The 22069-nt window shown below is 43.7% G+C and overlaps 1 protein-coding gene across 2 annotated transcripts in view; it reads left to right on the top strand.

Annotated features, from left to right (window-relative positions):
- Positions 1-22069, top strand: part of myo16 (myosin XVI) — a 743507-nt gene that overhangs the window by 117456 nt on the left and 603982 nt on the right. Inside the window, exon 1 of one of the 2 annotated variants that reach the window (XM_039745918.1) lies at positions 13803-14031. The exons of the other annotated variant lie outside the window; for it this stretch is intronic. Coding sequence (XP_039601852.1) covers positions 14004-14031 — 28 coding nt within the window. The 5' untranslated portion in view covers positions 13803-14003. Of the gene's footprint in view, positions 1-13802; positions 14032-22069 lie in introns of those variants that run through there. 2 annotated transcript variants of the gene reach the window in all.

Here is a 22069-nt window from a genome sequence, read left to right as displayed (position 1 = left end):
TCGCAGTTAGGAGACCCGGGTTCGCTTCCCGGGTCCTCCCTGCGTGGAGTTTGCATGTTCTCCCCGTGTCTGCGTGGGTTTCCTCCGGGGGCTCCGGTTTCCTCCCACAATCCAAAGACATGCAGGTTAGGTGGACTGGCGATTCTAAGTTGGCCCTAGTGTGTGCTTGGTGTCTGTTTGTGTGTGTCCTGCGGTGGGTTGGCACCCTGCCCAGGATTGGTTCCTGCCTTGTGCCCTGTGTTGGCCGGGATTGGCTCCAGCAGACCCCCGTGACCCTGTATTTGGATTCAGCGGGTTAGAAAATGGATGGATTACTTTCATGATAAAATCCATTAAAGTATGCATGTTACACTTTACAGATAAATTGTTAATTTCATTTAAATAATGAACACTGTTAATTTATTACTCATATGGGGTGGCACGGTGGCAGAGGGGCAGCGCTGCTGTCTCATAAGGAGTCACGTCGCTGGTATTCCCTGCCTGGAGTTTGCATGTTTCCACTGTGCGCTCAGCTTTCCATCCAAAGACATGAAGGTTTGGGGATTTGGTGAAGCTACACTGTAAAAAAAAACAAACTGTTAAAGCTGGGTTGCCAGAATTTTACAGCGAAAAAAATAGTCACAGTATTTTTAGGTCTATAAAAATGTTATTTTTACAATAAAAAAACTGGCTGCTGGGTTGCCAGAATTTTACCGCAATAAATAAGGTGACAATATTTTTGGTTTACAGTATAACTTTGTAGTAAATAACTGTTTTTTTCTTTACAACACATTCCAACAGAAGGGAATGTTTAACCATAACCAGAAATCCATGCACTGTAATAAATATGCCAATCAATAAACCATTAGAAAGTATTTTCAGGGTCAACCCCCAGTACTCAGTTTACATCAGTAATGTAACAACAACCAATTGCAAACATTGCACATTTAATTATACTCATTGAAAACAATACAATGTTTAAGGAAGTTATGACACATTGTCTGGTGTGGAAGTAAAGTTTGCTTTTGTGGTGTTTGGTGCCCGACAGGTGTGCCAGCTTATCGAATACAACCCACCATAAATCAGCTTCCATAACCTCAAGAAAACCTTCAGCACACAGCGGAAACTTGGTTTCAATTTTTTGCCCTACTGTTCAAAAGTAATGCGGTTCACTTGGAACAATACAGTAAAAGGGGGCGTGTCCTTATGCAAATATCGTTGTGCCTGTTCTGCTTGTCTCGCTGCCCGTCGATCATTTCAAAGCCTGTACAGCCGCTGTCCTTTACCACTTCGTGTCTCTGCCGTCTGCGTTGTAAAGGAATTTGGGGTGGATAGGGTGGCTGGACGCACGCTAAGGAGAAGCGGTCGGATCATCTGCTGGCTTTCTGGTGCTGGCGAGCTGTGCGTTTTGCTTGTCGCTTGTTGTTGTTTTAAGAGCCGGGAGCACATGAAGCGTGTCTGCCAAAAGCAATCCAACAACTGCTAGGTTAGATGTCCGTGGACTTGTTTTAAATGATGGCTCACTGCCTTGTCTCATGTGACGTTGTAAAAACATTAATTGTCCTTTACTTCCGGGCGTGGTTAAATCTCTTTCTCACAGGACATATAATGCTGCCTGCGTTGTGAAGGGGGGCGGCTGAACGCACGCTAAGGAGATGCCGTCGGATCATCTGCTGGCTTTCTGCTGCTGTCTCTTGTCGTTGTTTTAAGAGCCGGGAGCACATGAAGCGTGTCTGCCACAAGCAATCCAACAACTGCTAGGTTAGATGTCCGTGGACTAGTTTTAAATGATGGCTCACTGCCTTGTCTCGTGTGACGTTGTAAAAGCAATACTTGTCCTTTATTTCCGGGCGTGGTTAAATCGCTTTCTGGCAGGATGAATAACGCTGCTTGCATTGTGAAGGGGAGGAATTATTAGCTGCTGTCGCACTGCCCTTTGATCATTTTAAAGCCTGTACAGCCGCTGTCCTTTTTGCCACTTCGTGTCTCTGCTGTTCACGTTGTAAAGGGGGTTTAGGGTGGCTGAACGCATGCTAAGTAGAAGCGGTCGGATCATCTGCTGGCTTTCTGCTTTTGGTGAGCTGCGTGTTTTGCTTGTTGCTTGTCGTTGTTTTAAGTGCTTGGGAGCACATGAAGCGTGTCTGCCACAAGCAATCCAACAACTGCTAGGTTAGATGTCCGTGGACTAGTTTTAAATGATGGCTCACTGCCTTGTCTCATGTGACGTTGTAAAAGCAATACTTGTCCTTTATTTCCGGCCCTGGGCGTGGGCAAATCGCTTTCTGGCAGGATGTATAACGCTGCTCGCGTTGTGAAGGGGATTGGCAGCTGCTGTCGCACTGCCCTTTGATCATTTTAAAGCCTGTACAGCCGCTGTCCTTTTTGCCACTTCGTGTCTCTGCTGCTCGCGTTGAGATCGCTTCTCCGTGATCATAAATACACACCTGACCGAATTGTGTTTTCTTTGAAATTAAACTTGTCGTGGCTTTAACTGTTGCGGGACCACAGATTCTCATAGCGTATGGTCCATTATTGTGTAAATCCACGTTTTGTGCATTGAATGATGCGAATGCGACAAGACTTTGTTTTCTGCTCTTTGCCTTTTATTTCTGACCTCGCTTGGCCCTGCTTTTTTTTTTTCAGTTACACCTGGTCCTGATGATTGATTTCCTTTTGTTTGCGCTAATGTGATCTTTTATTCGTCAACGTTTCATTTATAACGTATTGTCCTTTATAACACTTTATATGCACTGAGACCCCTGTATCTGTGATTGCTGTGTGCCTTTACTCTACTGATTTTTTTTTTTGCTGGCCGTGTTCTGATATTGCTCATTATTGCTTATAATCTCATGTTCGATATCCCCGTGATCTTTCATCTCGCGGGCCTTTAATTTGTCTTCCGTGATTTTAACGTGAAGATCACGTATCGTCTCCTAGTCATTTTCTCCCACAGGATTTTTTTTTTTTTTCTAATAGAGAGATATGTAAAATATATATGTGTCATTTTTTTCTTCTTCTTATAGTTTAATGCTCATCTGGGACATGTGGTGAGGGGTCAAATCAAAGGACGAGCGTTGGTCACGTTGCCCCGATAGATTTTCAGTATTGAACTGTTTTGCTCCAGCAGTTTTCTAATTGTGTGCCAACCCGGGGCTTAGTTGTTCTCCTGGGGCAGCAGTACAGATTAGTGGTGGCCCGTACGGGAACCTGACTAGTATACATCCGCTGTCTCCTTTCACGCACTTTTCACCACCATAGTTCAGATGTCTTCTGAGGATTTGGCGCAGCAGGGCAAACATGTTACGATCAGAGCGCACAAAGAGGTTGATGAAGCATCTGCACAGTTAGGAAACACGTTTCCCTGTACAATGAAATTCTTTCTTTGCTGTCCACACCAAATGACAAAACCAACGTATAAATATAAACATAAATAATAAGTAGCAGAGGCAGCATAAAGTATAAAAACAGAAGTGTAAAGTGTAATGTGCAGGTAGGTGTGTGATGGACAAGTCAAATACAGTTGTATGAGGTCGATAGAATGAGGTGGCCAACGGTTATTAGAACAATTAAAATTAGAACAATCTAGACGAGAACAGGCCATTCAGCCCAACAAAGCTCGCCAGTCCTCTCCACTTGTTTCCTCCAAGAAAACATCAAGTCGAGTTTTGAAAGTCCCTAACGTCTTACTGTCTACCACACTACTTGGTCTCTTATTCCAAGTGTCTATCGTTCTTTGTGTAAAGAAAAACTTCCTAATGTTTATGCAAAATTTACACTTCACAAGTTTCCAACTGTGTCCCCGTGTTCTTGATGAACTCATTTTAAAATACAAGTCTCGATCCACTGGACTAATTCCCTTCATAATTTTAAACACTTCAATCATGTCACCTCTTAATCTTCTTTTGCTTAAACTGTAAAGGCTCAGCTCTTTTAATCTTTACTCATAATTCAACCCCTGTAGACCTGGAATCAGCCTAGTCGCTCTTCTCTGGACCTCTTCTTGTGCTGCTATGTCCTTTTTGTAGCCTGGAGACCAAAACTGCACACAGTACTCAAGATGAGGCCTCACCAGTGTGTTATAAAGGTTGAGCAGAACCTCCTGTGACTTGTACTCGACACATCAAGGCGCTATATAACCTGACATTCTGTTAGCCTTCTTAATGACTTCTGAACACTGTTTGGAAGTTGATAGCTTGGAGTCCACTACGACTCCTAAATCCTTCTCATAAGGTGTACTCTCGATTTTTCGACCGCCCATTGTGTATTCAAACCTAATATTTTTACTTCCTATGTGTAATACTTTACATTTACTGACATTAAATTTCATTTGCCACAAATCTGCCCAAGCCTGTATGCTATCCAAGTCCTTCTGTAATGATATAACGGATTCCAAATTATCTGCTAATCCACCTATCTTGGTATCATCTGCAAACTTAACCAGCTTGTTACTTATATTTCTATCTAAATCATTTATATATATTAAAAATAGCAGCGGCCCCAGCACTGACCCCTGTGGAACACCACTCTTAACATCGGCCAGTTCTGATGAGGTTCCTCGCACCATCACCCTCTGCTTCCTGTGTCTGAGCCAATTCTGCACCCATCTAAAAACATCACCCTGAACTCCCACTTCTTTTAACTTGATGCCCACCCTCTCATGTGGCACCTCATCAAATGCTTTCTGAAAGTCCAGATAAATAATATCATAAGCTCCACTTTGTTCGTATCCTTTTGTTGCCTCCTCATAGAATTCCAACATGTTAGTAAAACATGACCTCCCTCTTCTGAACCCATGCTGACTGTTCAGAATAACTCCTGTCCTTGCCATGTGTTGCTCAATCTTATCCTTAATAATTCCTTCCATTAATTTTCCTGTGATGCTTGTTAAGCTTACTGGCCTATAGTTGCTTGGATCTGCCCTGTCACTCTTTTTATATAATGGGATGATATCTGCCATTTTCCAGTCCTTTGGAATCTCTCCAGTGCACAGTGACTTCCTAAAAATATGTGTCAAGGGTTTATATCTGTACTCAAACTCCAGTCAGTTATTTAGGAGTCTAATGGCCTTGAAATCCTGCATTTCATACGTCTGTACCTCCTGCCTGAGGGTAGAAGTGTGAACAGTTCGCATTGGGGGTGAGTGGGGTCCCTGAGGATCGAGGCAGTTCTCCTGTGGACTTTGCAGTTGTAGATGCTCTGCAGAGAGGGCAGTGGGGTCCTGGTGATCTTCTCAGCAGTCTTTACCGCGCTCTGCAGGCGTTTGTGGTCCACAGCAGTAGTGTTGCCGTACCACACGGTGATGCAGCTGGTCAAGATGCTGTCAACAATCTCAGGATCTTAGTCGACATACCAAACTTCCTCAGCCTCCTCAGAAAGTACAGCCGCTGTTGAGCCCTCTTGACCAGCTGTGTGGTGTTAAGTGTCCAGGTGAGGTCCTCACTGATGTAGATGCCCAGGTATTTAATGCTGCTCACCCTCTGCACTTCAAGCCCTCAGATGAACAGTGGCCGGTGAGGTCTCCTCTCCTTCCTCATGTCCACTATCATCTCCTTTGTCTTGTCTGTGTTGATGGTGAGGTTGTTGTCCTCACACCATGATGCCAGACTGTCCACCTCCCTTAAGTAGGCCGCCTCATCCCCACCAGTGTCATCTGCAAACTTCAGGATGATGTTGTCTTTGTGGGTGAACAGGGTGTTGAGGATTAGGGCTGAGGACGCATCCCTGTGGTGTGCCTGTGTTTGTGATAATGGTGGATTAATTATCTATTTATGTTATTTATGTCTTTTTTGGGTATTCCTGAGAGGATTGCGTTACAGTAATCTAGATAATTATCTACTCAGACCACCATGATGTTCCAACAGTGATGGATTAAAAGCCAGAAGTCTGCATGACCATCATCATCAAGTCCTTCCGTGAGAACCCTAAATCCAAAGAGGACTGTTTCATTTATGTCAGGTAGAATGCCCAGAGGGGACTGGGTGGTCTCATGGCCTGGACCCCCTGCAGATTTTATTTTTTTCTCCAAACGTCTGGAGTTTGTTTTTTTTTTTTCTGTCCTCCCTGTCCATCAGACCTTACTCTTATTCTATGTTAGCTAATGTTGTCTTATTTTAATTTCTTGTTTTGTCTTTTATTTTTCTTCATCATGTAAAGCACTTTGAGCTACTTTTTTGTATGACAGTGTGCTCTAGAAATACATGCTGTTGTTGTTGTTGAGATCCTATTACAGACTGGGGCCTCCCAGTCAGAAGGTGAAGGAGCCAGTCACAGAGGGTGGGGTGCAGGCCGAGTACAGACAGTTTATGGGTGAGTTTATGGGAGATAACCGTGTTAAAGGCAGAGCTGTAGTCAACAAAGAGCATCCTGATGTAGCAGTCTTTGTTCTCCAGATGGGAGAGGGAATAATGAATGCAGTGTGGGCGCTGCTGCCTCGCACTTAGGAGACCTGGGTTCCCTTCCCGGGTCCTCCCTGCGTGGAGTTTGCATGTTCTCCCCGTGTCTGCGTGGGTTCCTCCCTCAGGTGCTCCGGTTTCCTCCCACAGTCCAAAGACATGCAGGTTAGGTGGATTGGCGATTCTGACTTGGCCCTAGTGTGTGCTTGGTGTGTGTGTATGTGTGCCCTGCGGTGGGTTGGCATCTTGCCCAGGATTGGTTCCTGCCTTGTGCCCTGTGTTGGCTGGGATTCCAATATATGTCATAGAGTGCCTTTCATTGTCTAACTATTGCTGGTGGGAACTTATATGTTAATATACAATTATGCTTAGACCCCCATGACCCTGTGTTCGGATTCAGCAGGTTGGAAAATGGATGGATGGATAATGCAGTGTGGCCGCGATGGCATCTGAGGTGGACCCGTTGAAAAGAGGTGAAAACATCCTGCCGATACCGAAACAACCGATATCTCAATGATGGACGCGTGTCTGTCTCTGTCTGTGTGTCACAGTTTCTTACAACAACAACAGCATTTATTTATATAGCATATTTTCATACAAAAAAATGTAGCTCAAAGTGCTTTACAAAATGAAGAATAGAAAAATAGAAGACACAATAAAAAATAAACATAGGTCAACATTAATTAACATAGAATAAGTAAGGTCCGATGGCCAGGGTGGACAGAAAAAACAAACAAAAAAAACTCCAGAGGCTGGAGAAAAAAAAATGAAATCTGCAGGGATTCCAGACCATTAGACCGCCCAGTCCCCTCTGGATCGTCCAGAGCTAAAACAGCTGGATGAAAAAATCCCAAATTCAAAACTTCAGCCCGTTATGAGATGACGATGTGTTGATTAGTTTTTGAGCCAAATTGTGAAAGAGAAAGAGGCCCTCTAGAGGAACCCATCAAATATCGTCATTCTTCAATTAATTCTGAATTCTTCTCGTCAATTGCTATCGTAATGACCTATTTTATGATCAGAAAGATCAGCATCAGAGCGGTAAGCAATTACTGAAATGTTTGAGAATAGTTGAGGTCACTTGGCACCTAAAGCCTCCTCAGTGTTTGCCATCCCTCCAATTGTAGTGCCATCTGCAAATTTGACACGTTTACTAACTACACCAAAATCCATGTCACTAATATAAATCCAAAATGGTGATGGTCCGAGGACTGACCTCCATGACGTAACACTAATGATGGCCTTGCCTCCTCTTATCTGTGCGCTTTGTCTCCTGCTGGTTAACCAACTAGAGATGCAGGTTTGTAGGTCACCTGCTTGTTATTCTGTTATTTTCTTTTCCTGCTTGTGGCGGCCCATTCAATCGGCATACTAAGAAGTCCAGAGAAGATCAACTATGCTGATTTCAAGTCTACAGGGGATTAGTTACAAGGAAAGATTAAAAGAGCTGAGCCTTTACAGGAAACAAAGAGCAGACTTGATTTGAAGCGTTTAACATTATGAAGGGAGTTAGCAAGGAGGAAGTAACGACAGTGATGAAGAGGATAAAGAATTGAAAGGCCGTTGCTCCAGATGTCATTCCTGTGGAAACATGGAGGTGTTTAGGAGAGATGGCAGTGGAGTTTTTAACCAGATTGTTTAATGGAATCTTGGAAAGTGAGAGGATGGCTGAGGAGTGGAGAAGAAGTGTACTGGTGGGCCGATATTTAAGAATAAGGGGGATGTGCAGAACTGCAGCAACTACAGGGGGATAAAATTGATGAGCCACAGCATGAAGTTATGGGAAAGAGAAGTGAGAGATCAGTTAAGAAGTGTGGTGATGATTAGCGAGCAGCAGGATGGTTTCATGCCAAGAAAGAGCACCACAGATGTGATGTTTGCTCTGAGGATGTTGATGGAGGAGTTTAGAGAAGGCCAAAAGGAGTTGCATTGCGTCTTTGTGGACCTGGAGAAAGCAAATGACAGGGTGAGTGAGAGGAGCTGTGGTATTGTATGAGGAAGTCGGGAGTGGCAGAGAAGTATGTAAGAGTTTTACAGGATATGTATGAGGGAAGTGTGACCGTGGTGAGGTCTGCGGTAGAAGCGATGGAGGTGGGATGACATCAGGGATCGGCTCTGAGCCCTTTCTTATTAGTAATGGTGATGGACAGGTTGACAGATGAGATTAGACAGGAGTCCCTGTGGACTGTGATGTTTACTGATGACATTCTGATCTGTAGTGAGTGTAGGGAGCAGGTCAAGGAGACCCTGGACAGGTGGAGATATGAGAGGAGAGGAGTGAAGGTCAGCAGGAACAAGACAGAATACATGTGTGTGAATGAGAGGGAGGTCAGAGGAATGGTGAGGATGAGGGAGTAGAGTTGGTGAAGGTGGATGAGTTTAAATACTTGGGATCAACAGTAAAGAGTAACGGGGAGTGTGGAAGAGAAGTGAAGAAGAGAGTGCAGGCAGGGTGAAGTGGGTGGAGAAGAGTGTCAGGAGTGATTTGTGACAGACGGGTATCAGCAAGAGTGACAGGGAAGGTCTACAGGATGGTAGTGAGACCAGCTATGGTATATGGGTTGGAGACGGTGGTACTGACCAGAAAACAGGAGACAGAGCTGGAGGTGGCAGAGTTAAAGATGCTAAGATTTGCAATTGGGTATGACGAGGATGGATAGGATTAGAAATGAGGACATTAGAGGGTCAGCTTAAGTTGGACGGTTGGGAGACAAAGTCAGAGAGGCGAGATTGCATTGGTTTGGACATGTGCAGAGGAGAGATGAGGGGTATAATGAGAGAAGAATGCTAAGGATAGAGCTACCAGGTAAGAGGAGAAGAGGAAGGCCTAAGAGAAGGTTTATGGATGTGTGAGAGAAGACATGCAGGTGATGGGTGTGACAGAGCAAGATGAAGAGGACAGAAAGATATGGAATAAGATGATCTGCTGTGGTGACCCCTAACGGGAGCAGCCGAGAGAAGAAGAAGAAGGAGGCGTCCATGAGCCCCAGCCACCAGACCCAATAATGATGACACAGTCACAGGTTCAAAGAATGGATTTTTTTTTGTTCAACATGCACCAAAATAATGAAATACGGCCCAAAAGCCAGTTATTCATCTCCATCCTCCTCCAGTTGAGTGTTGCCCACTGCCTCTCAACTCTGACTCCTTGAGTCTTTAATCTTGAAATACTCCCCACAAGTCCTGTACAGTATTGCTTGAGAACCCCCTTGTGGCACCCAGGGACCCCCAACAGCATAACCCCTGCTGCACCTTGACACTATGCAATACATGACACTACTGTAAATAAAACAAAGATTGCAAAATGCTCACCAACACACTTATTCTAATAAAAGGCACTATATACACTCTTTAACTAGACTGCATTTGCCAACACATGTAATCCAATGAAAGGTACTAATGGGAAAAGAAAATCCTTAATTACGCTGCATGCTGCAACATATTTAATTTAATTTAATGAAAGGGAATATATAAAAAGATTGGTTAATTACATGAGATTCACCAACACATTTAATCTAATGAAAGGCACTATATAATAAAAAAAACTACTTAATTACACAGCATTTACCAACATATTTCATCTCATGAAAGGCACTATATAAACCAAAGATCCTTCATCTAAATAGCATACACCATATATAAAACAGTTTGCTTAATTACAGGGCATTTACCGATACACTTAATCTGATGAAAGGCACTATGTCTAATTTAAGGTAAATGGGCACCATTGGGCATCTCACTCGTATGTCTTTGGGAATAAAAAATAACCTGTGGTGTCTGGGGAAAAAAAAAAAAAACAGGGAAATCTGCAGACCCCACCCAGCCATTGACTAAGTGTGGCATTTGAACCCAGGGCACCTTCTCTATGAGGCCTCTGTGCCAACTCTTAACTGGCAGGTCTCACCACTAAGTTATTACCAGTTCAAAGCCCAGCTCTGCCTTATGGTGTAACCCTGAGTGAGCCATTGACTAAGTGTGGCATTTGAACCCAGGGCACCTTCTCCATGAGGCCTCTGTGCCAACTCTTAACTGGCAGGTCTCACCACTAAGTTATTACCAGTTCAAAGCCCAGCTCTGCCTTATGGTGTGACCCTGAATGAGTTGCTTAACCTGCTTGTGAGGTAATGTTTCTAAACCACTGTTAATTTACCACATCCGGATGTATAAGACGTCAGCCAAAACATAACCCATCCATTCATCCATCTATCTTCCTAACTTGCTTATCCAGAATGAGGTCATTGGGGGTCCCAGTAAGCATTTGACACAAGGCAGGATCATCACCTGAGCAAGGAAACACACACACACTGAAAAATGTATCATTTCCAATCCAAATACCCTGCCCTGGACCACAGATGGACAATCACATGGACAACAGGAGAACATGCAGACTCTACACAGGGAGGAACCTGACCTCCTTGTTGTGAGACAGCAGTAGTAGTACTGTGCCACCGTGCCACTCCTAAACAACAATAATACAGATTACGTTCTGAAATCAGTGGCTCATTTTCTACACTCTGTAAACGCATTCAAGCCACAAATGCTCATTATGAAAAGTGTGGTATGGAATACTGAGTGAGAGAATCCAAATTAAATCAAATGTGATTGCATCGATACATGATTAAGGGATGTCACAGGCCTTAGAGATCTAGCATTTTTAGGTTCAAACTTCATTGTCATTGACTATACAGAGTTTCCATGTTCTCCCTATGTCAATGGGAGCGTCCTCTGCTACTTTTTTTTCTTCCACATTTCCAAGTTAATTGTTGATTCTAATTTGGCCCACATTTAAATGTATTAGGAGACCGTCTGACGGATTGTGCACTCCTGCCTTGTGCCCAGTACGACTGGAATTGGCTTCAGCTCTGTGCAACTGTTAATTGGATTAAGTGTGTTTGAGAATATTAAGGCCAAGTTAAATGTATTATTGGCTTGATTTGCTGCATCTCCTCCTACTGTTCATCCATCCATCCATCCATCCATCCACTGTATTGTGCTACCACTGAACAATTTTATTTACAAAATTTTTGAGGTATCCGTTGTGAATGGAACCCGAGCACAGACAGGCAGACAAGTTGTTTTCCACCACCACACATTTATTTACAATATTTACAATGTTTGACAGTGCGCACAAACCCCCCAAAGTCCTGGCCACACAACGCCTTTCTTCGGGCCGCCTCTACTCTCGCTTCTCCTGCCTTGTCCTGCCTCCACCCGACTCCATCCTCGAATGAAGGGAGGCGGCCCCTTTTATCCTCACCCAGATGTGCTCCAGGTGCTCCCCGGCAATCACCCACCAACATGCCCCAGTGTGGCGGAAGTGCCGGCTGTACTCCCGGAAGCACTCCGGGTGTCCCTGCTTCTCTTCCCCCCAGCACTTCCTGGTGTGATGGAAGTGCTGAGGTCCAGAGCTCCAAAGGCATTGGGGCGCCCCCTGGCAGTGACCATGGGCCCTTACAGGGTTGGGCTTCCAAGCCCTCTATCTGTGGCCCCCAAAGCAACCAGGGTGGCAGCCCCCACGTGATCCCAGGTGGGCGCACGCTCTCTTCCGGTCCTTCATGGCATCCCGGCCGAGCTGGCATCCCTGACACCGTATCCATATCCCTATCCTTATTCCTATACCTCTCTCCAGCCTTATCCTTTTCTTTATCCTTAACCCTATCCTTATTCCTATCCCCATATCTATCTATAGCCTTATCCTTTTCCTTATCCGTATCCTTATCCCTATCCCAATCTCTAGACTTTTCCTTAACCCTATCCCTATCTCTAGCCTTTTCCTTAACCCTATTTTTATTCTTATTCCTATCTCTGTCCTAATCCTTATTCCTATACCAATCTCTAGCCTTATCCTTTTCTTTATCCTTAACCCTATACTTATTCCTATCCCCATATCTATCTCTAGCCTTATCATTTTCCTTATCCCTATCCCTATATTTAGACTTTTCCTTATCCATTTACTTAACCCTATCCTTATTCCTATTCCTATCTCTGTCCGTATCCTTATTCCTATGCCTATCTCTAGCGTTGTCCTTTTCCTTAACCCTATTTCTATTCCTATCTCTGTCCCTATCCTTATCCTCATCCTTACCTTTATCTCCAGCCTTATTCTTATCCCTATCCTGGTACCATGGGAAGCAAAGCAGTCCCCAATTCTGAACAGGGTGTCAGTCCATCACAGGGCACACTCACTCACACTAACTAGTTCAGAGCATCCAATAAATCAATCACATGGGTCTTTGGGATGTGGGATGATTGTCCTCTCGGTCTTGCAGGTCTGTTGTATACAAAATCCCCAAGATCAAACCCTATCTGACCGAATATGCAGCAGAAATCCTGCTCCAGGTTTTGGTATTGACACATCTGGACTATTACAGCTTTCTGCTGGCATTTGTCATGGCCTGTGCCACCAGGACATGATAATTCAAAATCATTTTTAACCAGCTGAGGTGGGCACATGTCGCTCGTCTCTTTACATTTCTACATCAGCTCCCTGTAGCAGCATGTATTATGTTCAAATTCTTGATGCTTGCTTACAGAGTGCAGTAGTCAATGGGGCACCACCTACATATGTGGAACCTCTTGTGAGGTCCGCTGCTCCTTCTCTTCCACTTGTGGCTGTTCTTGAATGCCATCTGGTGATGCCACCTTGGCGTGGCATCAAATCTCCGTCTAGGCATTTTTTCATGTGTAATTTCTTAGCTGTTAGAATGAGCTGCCCACCTCCAATGGAACTGCCAAGTTGTTGTTTGACTCCCTCAAGGTGTTTAGGAAGCGTCAGTAGACTCTCTTATTTGGTCAATTTCGATTTAAGGAGGTAGCTGTTAGGTTCTTGTAGTGTAGGAGTTGGAACAAGCTGGCATTTTGTTCAGAACTCTTCATTAGTGATGGTGATGGTCAATTATCTTTGGTTACCTTTGGAAACTTAGTGGAAACTCATATAGACTGATGTTGACTGGACAAGTCGCTTTGGATTAGAAACGGTTTGTTAACACATAAAGGTAAATGTTACACGAGTCAACCCTACACACAGGTAACTGAGCCCTTTAAGTTTCACGTTGTAAATTCCAATCGCTTCCCCTGAATTGAAACACATCGTACCAGCTTCTAGATGGGCACACATCTGCCCTCAACTCTGCCACTCAATATCCCCCCCCGGGCCACACACATCGAATCTGTCACCATTCATAAAAAGCGGCGAACCTTTCAGAACTGCAGCAGCAGCCGCTGCCGTCGCAGTGCCGCAGCATCGGCACAGCTGGAGGAGTGTGCCGGTGGACCAATGAAATTGTCCACCTCCCAAAGATGGTGGGGGGGCTGAAATCGTGCCAATCAATGGTGCCTGGTGAACACGTGTGAGAGTCATGGTTCAGGACAGAGAGAGAGAGAGAGAGAGAGACAGAGGAGGAGGAAAGGAGGAGAGAAGTGATAAAGAGGAGTGACAGTAGGGGCTTAGCCGGGAAGGCAGGCTGTCAGGGGCGCACCGCATGATGTTGGAATTCAATCTTCTTTAAATAATGCATGTCGAGGTAAAGGCGAAACCGGAGACGGGGCTCTCAGTTATGCTTTGCTCGGTTACCACAGTGGCAAAGGGGAAATGCTGGAACCTGTAGCCGCGGCGCTCTTTCAGCTGACAACATGTCCCATTATCATTTTATCAAAGGCTGTAAGTAGGAACTCGACCCGTTTTATGTCGCCTGCTCCGTCCAGTGATCAGTGTGCTGCTGGCTGCCGCCGCCTGCATTTATGTTTTCTTTTTTTTTTTTATGTGTGTTACCCGAGCGCGTTGTGAAGGTTTGTGTCTCAATTGCCCCCCAACCCCTTCTTTTTGAATGCCTGTAACTATCTCAACCTGTGTTGTGTTCGACCGACCCCGTGCCGGGCATTCACTTCTGGCCAAAAAGCCGACACACGTGACGTTTCTAGGCAATCATCCATCCATCCATCAGTCCATTCACGCGCCCACCCATATAGTGAACCCGTTAATTATGGGTCGCCCTAGCGATTCCGGGAATCACGGGCACATTACAGAAACCCACCTTGGACTTTAAAGGCTCAGTGTGGACATGCTTGCCTTCCAAACGAGAAAAACGTGCAGACTGCTGGGGTTCCAAGCGCTGTGATGTGAAGTTAAGAATTGGATGTTAATCAAAAGGACACGTCTTAAGGAGATGAAAGGAGCCGTGACGGCTATAAATATATACACTATAATCGGTTCCGCCTTGTCCATCAATTCTATATTCTGATTGATGCCGGGGCTCTGCAGATTTTCAGTACTGTAAAGTAACAGTAAGCTGGCACAACCGTCAATGTGCGCACGATACGCTGCAGGGGATGCTGCTGTGGTATAAAAATGTGGCAGACATCAATACAACTTCAAAAAGAGAAAAATGAGGTAAGCGGTGATCTACCCCCATAAAAACAGCGCCTCTCCAGCTCTACCAACAGATGGATTCTGCTTCACCGCCTTTTTCACAAGCGCGATGTGAACAAGAAATAACAAGTGTCAAAACGAGCCTACATGGGCACGCGAATCCAGAGAGAGAGAAGAAAACAACAAAACTTCTCACGCTGACGTGTTGCTTTCGAATGTTAAGGTCACCTTTCAGATCGGGCGCTCGTCAGGATGCTTGCTTTCAGCGCGCCGTCGTGCCTGTGAGGCCAGGCTGACATGCCCTGGCATCGCAGACTTGCGGGCACCGCGATGGTCAAAGGCGTGGACTCGGTGCTGCATGAGCTAACAGTGATGGTCTGGAGAGCATCTGCGTCTAAATGCAGTGAAACTCCAGCGAGTGCCGTCGTGTCGGCGCAGGCAGCCTCAGATTGTGGCCACATCCTGAAAGATGGAGGAATGTAATGTAGTGTCTTTTGGTATCTGCTATTTATGCAGCATCTTTCGTATCAATATATTATATAGTGCCTTTTGTATCTGTTAATTATAGCGCATATAAATCAGTTATAAGGTGACTTTTTGCCAGTCTATCTGATTTATAAGTAAATGTGGTATCTGTTATATGTGCTGTTTTATATATATATATATATATATATATATATATATATATATATATATATATATATATATATATATATACAGTACTCCATATATACAGTAGATATAGTATAGTAGGGGTCACCACTGAGCCCCCAGAAACAGACCACCAAACATAACCCTGGGTGTAAATATAAAGATGTTTAGTCCAGATAGCTCAATACAATTATAACTACAGCCAATATGCAGCCTTTTATGTTCTCTCTCTCTCCTCTCCTTCAAGAGTGTAGCCCACTGCCTCCCGACTCTGACTTGTCCAGGTGTTGCTCCTTTTTATGTTGGACCCTGGAGCACTTCCCGTGATGTGATGTAGCCAGTTGGATGCATTTCTGGGTCATAAAAAAGCCAGGGAGGTCCTCCCCTGGCAGCGCCCTTTATTGTCCTGGCAGAGACCCCTACAGGGCTGCATTTCCAGACTCCAATTCCCCTGTAGCCCTATGGATGTCCAAACTGGGACTCTGTATGTGGGACACTGCCACGTATGCCACTCGGGGATGAACTGCTCCAAAACATATAATATATTGACCTGCAGGGGCTACAACAGCCACCTAAACTCAACACAGACAGACAAAGTTTAGAAGCACAACAGACACTTTATTCTCTGTTTGGTTCCCCACACACCAGACATAACACAAAAAATTCCCCCAAATAAAACTCATAATAAACATACAGCACTCTTTCTTTCTTTCTCTTCTCCCGCCTTCATTCCTCCTCCAGTATGCTTTGCCCTCTCCCACCTGACTCTGGCTCCCACAATGAAGGTTGGCAGCTCTTTTTATTCTGCACCTGGAAATATTCTAGGAGGCTTCTTAGGGAGATCTGGAAGTACTCCCAGGTGTGCCAGAAGCCTAACAAAATAGGGCACTGTAGCTCCCCCTGGTGGCACCCATGAAACCCAACAGGGCTGTCCCTCTGTATGTTGTGGAGCTCGGACCTGGACACAAACAGACACGGACGCCAAACACACATGCTTTACTTATTCAGCACAAAATGCACAGGCAATATAGTGTTCAAATCACCGTCAATTCGGTCAGTTTCTTTGTTTTTTCCTTTATTTCCTTCTGCCGCCTCTACTCCTTCTGTCGCAAGCTCCGCCCTCTGCCTCCCGACTCCGGCTCCATGAATGGAATGAGGCGGTCTCTATTATGCTTCACCCGGATGTGCTCCAGGTGCTTCTCGATAATATTCCGGCAGCACTTCCTGATGTGGTAGAAGTGCTGCCGTCCAGGGCTCCATAATTGTCCGGGCTCCCCCTGGTGGAGGCCAGAAGCCCCAACAGGTATGAGCTTTGAAGCTCTGATCCTGTGTCCACCATGTAAACCAGGGCGACTGATCTCTCGTGGTCCAGGGGAGGTATTGTCCCTCTTCCAGTCCTGTTCAGGATCCCCAGCCGTCTGCCACAATGTAATGTGTATACATATATATAAATATGTATATGTATGTATGTAGGTATATATATATATATATATATATGTGTGTGTGTGTGTGTGTGTGTATATATGTGTATATATGTATATGATAGATATGAAAGGCACTATATAATAGATAGATAGGGAGAGATATATAACATTTTTTATATAAAATATTTATTAAGTACATCTATATACATGCACATTCACACACCCACACACCCAAATATAAACTGCATACATATATATTATATAGTGCCTTTCATATCTATCTATATATCTATCTATCTATATATATCTATATATATGCAGTATATATTTTTCTTTGTGTTTATATATTGTATAGTGCCTTTCATATCTATCTATATATATGCAGTATATATTTCTTTATGTGTTTATATATTGTATAATGCCTTTCATATCTATCTATATATATCTATATATATGCAGTATATATTTTTTTGTGTGTGTATATATTGTATAGTGCCTTTCATATCTATCTATATATATGCAGTATATATTTCTTTGTGTGTTTATATATTGTATAGTGCCTTTCATATCTATCTATATATATCTATATATATGCAGTATATATTTTTTTGTGTGCGTATATATTGTATAGTGCCTTTCATATCTATCTATCTACAGTATATATATCTATATATATATATGCAGTATATATTTTTTGTGAGTGTATACTGTATTTATATATACTGTATATATATGAAAGGCACTATATAATAGATAGATAAATAGAGAGATATAGATAGATATATATAACATTTTTTATTTAAAATATTAATTAACTACATCAATATACTGTACATGCTCACAAACACATAAATAAATACTACATATCTATAATAGATTTATATATACATATTTGTTAATATGTGTTATATCATATCAAATTTGTATATATGCTGTACAGTACAGATACAGTATTACTCTGGGCGTGCAGCACACACTTGTAAAGGACGACTATCAATGCCTGCCCCCTTTCATCTCCTTCGTATTTTCTGTCTCTCTCATGGCTGCAGGTGCTTTCTCTAATCCGCTGTGTCTTTTGTGTTTGGATTCTCAGAATTTCATGCATTGCTGAGTTTCGCCCACCTAATTTAAAATAGCAGATCCGTTTTTCTGTTCCTGTTCACTTTGGGCGGCGGGCGGCTGCAGCTGTTTCTCAGGCTGGTCACATATTCACGCTGCTGGGTGAGTCGAGTTGTAGGCACATGCACTGCAGCTTAGCGAGGGGCTGGTAGGTGAGAGGGGAGGTGGGCTTCCTCTGTGCCCCCTCTATTGCGTATTCTCCCACAGAGCAGAGAAGCCAGCACTGTGAGGTGTTGATTCGCTCCCGACCTGCACAGAGAGCTCATTTTTATTAACACTATTGCATCTTTAAAGGGATGGGGTTTAAGTAGAGCAAGAACCCCCTCAATCAGGTCACCCACCGGCTGCTGTGTTTAATCCTCTCCCTTGTCAGTCATTTGCATTTCTGCTCATCCTACCTTCAGGCCCAGCGCTGCCTTCTTCTCTGCCTCTGCAGCAGTCACTTGGACATGGAGGTGGGGTTTCAGAGGGCTTCATGCAACTGGCAGGCTTAACCCCTTCTGCTACAAAAAAGAGGAATCCCAGCACGTTGAAGCTCGGTGCCCTGTTTCCATTATTTGTTCACTTAGTCTTTGACTCTTTTAGTTGGTCTTTGACTCTTGTGTGTTTTATTTTGTGAGGTCTGTAGGCTCTTCTCAGACTTGGAGGGTTTGAATCCTCTTCATGGCTGTCAAGTGGTTGTTTTTCAAAGAGTGACAGTGTTTGATGTGAAAGGTGCCATTTCAGTGAAACAAACTAGTGCATCCTTGGTGGAGTTATTATATCATTTATTGTAATTAGGCCTTTATATCATTGTTTGTACTTGCAACGCAAAACGGAACTGAAAATAATATGTGCCTGATAGTGCAAAGGGTTAACACTGTGAGGAGTGGTCCAGTCACAGGGTCCGAGGTAAGTCACCATCGAAATTAGACGTCACCTTTCAGGACAGAGTCACTTTTACAGCTCCTGGACCCAAAGGGGCATGGTCAGTTCCTCTCAGTGGGCATCTTCTCTGAGCTGTGGGTGATAAGAGAGATATGAGAGCGAGTGGTCATCAAATAATGCAAAGCGTACGCGACACGTGTTTCGGCACTTATTTGGGCTCATCAGGTGTACACACTCCACTGCTCCACTGGCGGGGATCGAACCTCAGACGTTGGCATCAGAGACAAAGTCCCCCATATAATGCAAAGAGTACGCGACACGCGTTTCGCCCTTTATTTGCCAGTAAACTATGCAACATTCCATGATCTGCTTCTCGCAACTGAAAGAGGACCCCGTGAGGAGAGACATGCATTTCAAAATTTTGGGGAATCTACTGGGTGTCCCCATTTAATAAAGTCAGATGAAACAAATCTGGGGGTTATGGCCCCAACAAAAGAGTTTTCAGCCTGATGAAGAGAATCACTGTAAGCAATAATAACATGATGTAGCTTGCTGCAGGTCAGGTCCCGGGTCTAATAGCAGACGCCATCCTCTGGGGATTATCTGGATTGATAGGGGGTGAGGGCAGCTGTGGGCACTGCATTCAGGTTATTTGCCCTCACTGGGTGGTTTCTTGATACGGTGGGTGGAAATAGACAGACTGTTAGTATGAGCGCCCTCTCTCATCCCAGAATGGTATTGCTTAGGATGGCAGAGCCAGGAAGATGCTCCCCAGGTGTACATGCGTGACAAATGTTAATGCTGAGGTCCAATTTGATTATTTAGATTTCAGAAAAAAGACCGTTAGCAACAGCACCTCCTCTTGATAAGGAGTGGCATTGTTTAACCCTCAACTTGTACCCTAAAGGTGATTCCTAGGCACACGTGAATGACAAGTTATAAAAAACTAACAGGGCTACACATCTAAGTAATCAATGTTGACCTTAGCTTTGCAGTGCACCATCTTTTAGAATGTATTTTTTAATACATGTAGTAAGAAAATGCACTGAATTCTTCATTCCAACTGATGGCGCGTTGTTTATGACTTGCTTTTGTGTATCCCACACCAAATGGCGTACATCAGAGACAAAGCCCTGGACAGACACACGGACACCTGTTTTCATTAAGGGTGATTTGGTATGGAATATGTAAAAAGAAGTGTTAAATTTTGTGATGCACCACCTGTTGGAATGAAAAATGCATTTTTTTTTTTTAATTATACAGACGTTTGTCCTTTTATTAAACAGGATTTGGTACGGAATTCGTAAAAGCAGTGCTAGTGTTTATGATGCACCATCTGTTTGAATTAAAAATGAAATAATTTTTATTATACAGACACTGGGCGGCACGGTGGCACAGTGGGTAGCGCTGCTGCCTCGCAGTTAGGAGACCCGGGTTTGCTTCCCGGGTCCTCCCTGCATGGAGTTTGCATGTTCTCCCCGTGTCTGCGTTTGTTTCCTCCCACAATCCAAAGACATGCAGGTTAGGTGGATTGGCGATTATAAATTGGCCCTAGTGTGTACTTGGTGTGTTTGTGTGTGTCCTGCGGTGGTTTGGCACCCTGCCCAGGATTGGTTCCTGCCTTGTGCCCTGTGTTGGCTGGGATTGGCTCCAGCAGACCCCCGTGACCCTGTGTTCGGACTCAGCGGGTTGGAAAATGGATGGATATACAGACACTTGTCTTTTTATCAAGGGGGATTTGGTATGGGATTTGTAAAAAGCAATGCTAATGTTTATCATGCACCATATGTTGGAATGAAAAATGCAATGTTTTCTATTACACACACACACTTGCCCTTTAATTAAAGGGGATTTGGTATGGGATTCACAAAAAGCAGAGTTAATGTTTGTGATACACCATTTGTTGGAATGAAAAGTGCAATGGGTTTTATTTCACAGACACTTCTCCTTTTATTAAGGAGAATTTGGTGAGAGATTTGTAAAAAGCAATGCTAATGTCTATGATGCACCATCTGTTGGAATGAAAAATGCATTTTTTTTTTTTTATTACACAGACGTTTGTCCTTTTATTAAACAGGATTTGGTACAGAATTCATAAAAGCAGTGCTAGTGTTTATAATGCACCATCTGTTTGAATTAAAAATGAAATAATTTTTATTATACAGACACTGGGCAGCACGGTGGCACAGTGGGTAGCGCTTGTGGAGTTTGCTTGTTCTCCCCGTGTCTGCGTGGGTTTCCTCCCACAGTCCAAAGACATGCCAGTTAGGTGGATTGGTGATTCTAAATTGGCCCTAGTGTGTGCTTGGTGTGTTTGTGTGTGTCCTGCAGTGGGTTGGCACCCTGCCCAGGATTGGTTCCTGCCTTGTGCCCTGTGTTGGCTGGGATTGGCTCCAGCAGACCCCCGTGACCCTGTGTTCGGACTCAGCGGGTTGGAAAATGGATGGATATACAGAAACTTGTCTTTTTATCAAGGGGGATTTGGTATGGGATTTGTGAAAAAGCAATGCTAATGTTTGTGATACACCATTTGTTGGAATGAAAAGTGCAATGGATTTTATTTCACAGACACTTCTCCTTTTATTAAGGATAATTTGGTGAGAGATTTGTAAAAAGCAATGCTAATGTCTATGATGCACCATCTGTTGGAATGAAAAAATCCAATGGTTTTTATTACACAGACACATTGTCCTTCTATTAAGGGGGATTTAGTGTGGGATTCGTAAAAGCACTGCTAATGTTTGTGATGCATTATCTGCTGGAATGAAAATTTCAATGCATTTTGTTACTACTAAAATAAATTCCAACAGATGGTGCACTGCAAACGTTAACTCTGAATACTCTATGGTCATTGCTGATTAATTAGATTTCAACCTACCGTATCTTAGGCAGGGAGCACAGCTAGTTGATTATATTCTTCTCCATTCATTACAGAAAGCCATGATTTACAATTAGTCTTTGCTTATCCTGAAAGTCATTATATGAATTCATGATTCAGCACGGTGTGTGACTTTAGACTGCGAGGCCCCCTAGTGGATGAGGCACAGGTCTGCAAAGCACAAAGTCACCAATTCAATCCCTGCCATGGACTCTCTGGATGATTCTTAGTGATCCTCATAACCTGCATACCCCGACATTGTGAAAATAGTAAAATAATTTCACTTCCTCTGTCTCATCCTCTGGAGCTGACTATAGGAAACTAATACACAAATTAATAGGGCTGTTTTTTTAAGCCTGAAAGGTTGCTTGATAAAATTAAGTTTCGGCAC

The sequence above is a fragment of the Polypterus senegalus genome, chromosome 2 (assembly GCF_016835505.1).
Source record: "Polypterus senegalus isolate Bchr_013 chromosome 2, ASM1683550v1, whole genome shotgun sequence".
Taxonomy (NCBI): Eukaryota; Metazoa; Chordata; class Cladistia; order Polypteriformes; family Polypteridae; genus Polypterus; species Polypterus senegalus.
The sequence above is the reverse complement of the archived record's forward strand: the minus strand, read 5'-3'. Positions and strand labels throughout refer to the sequence as shown.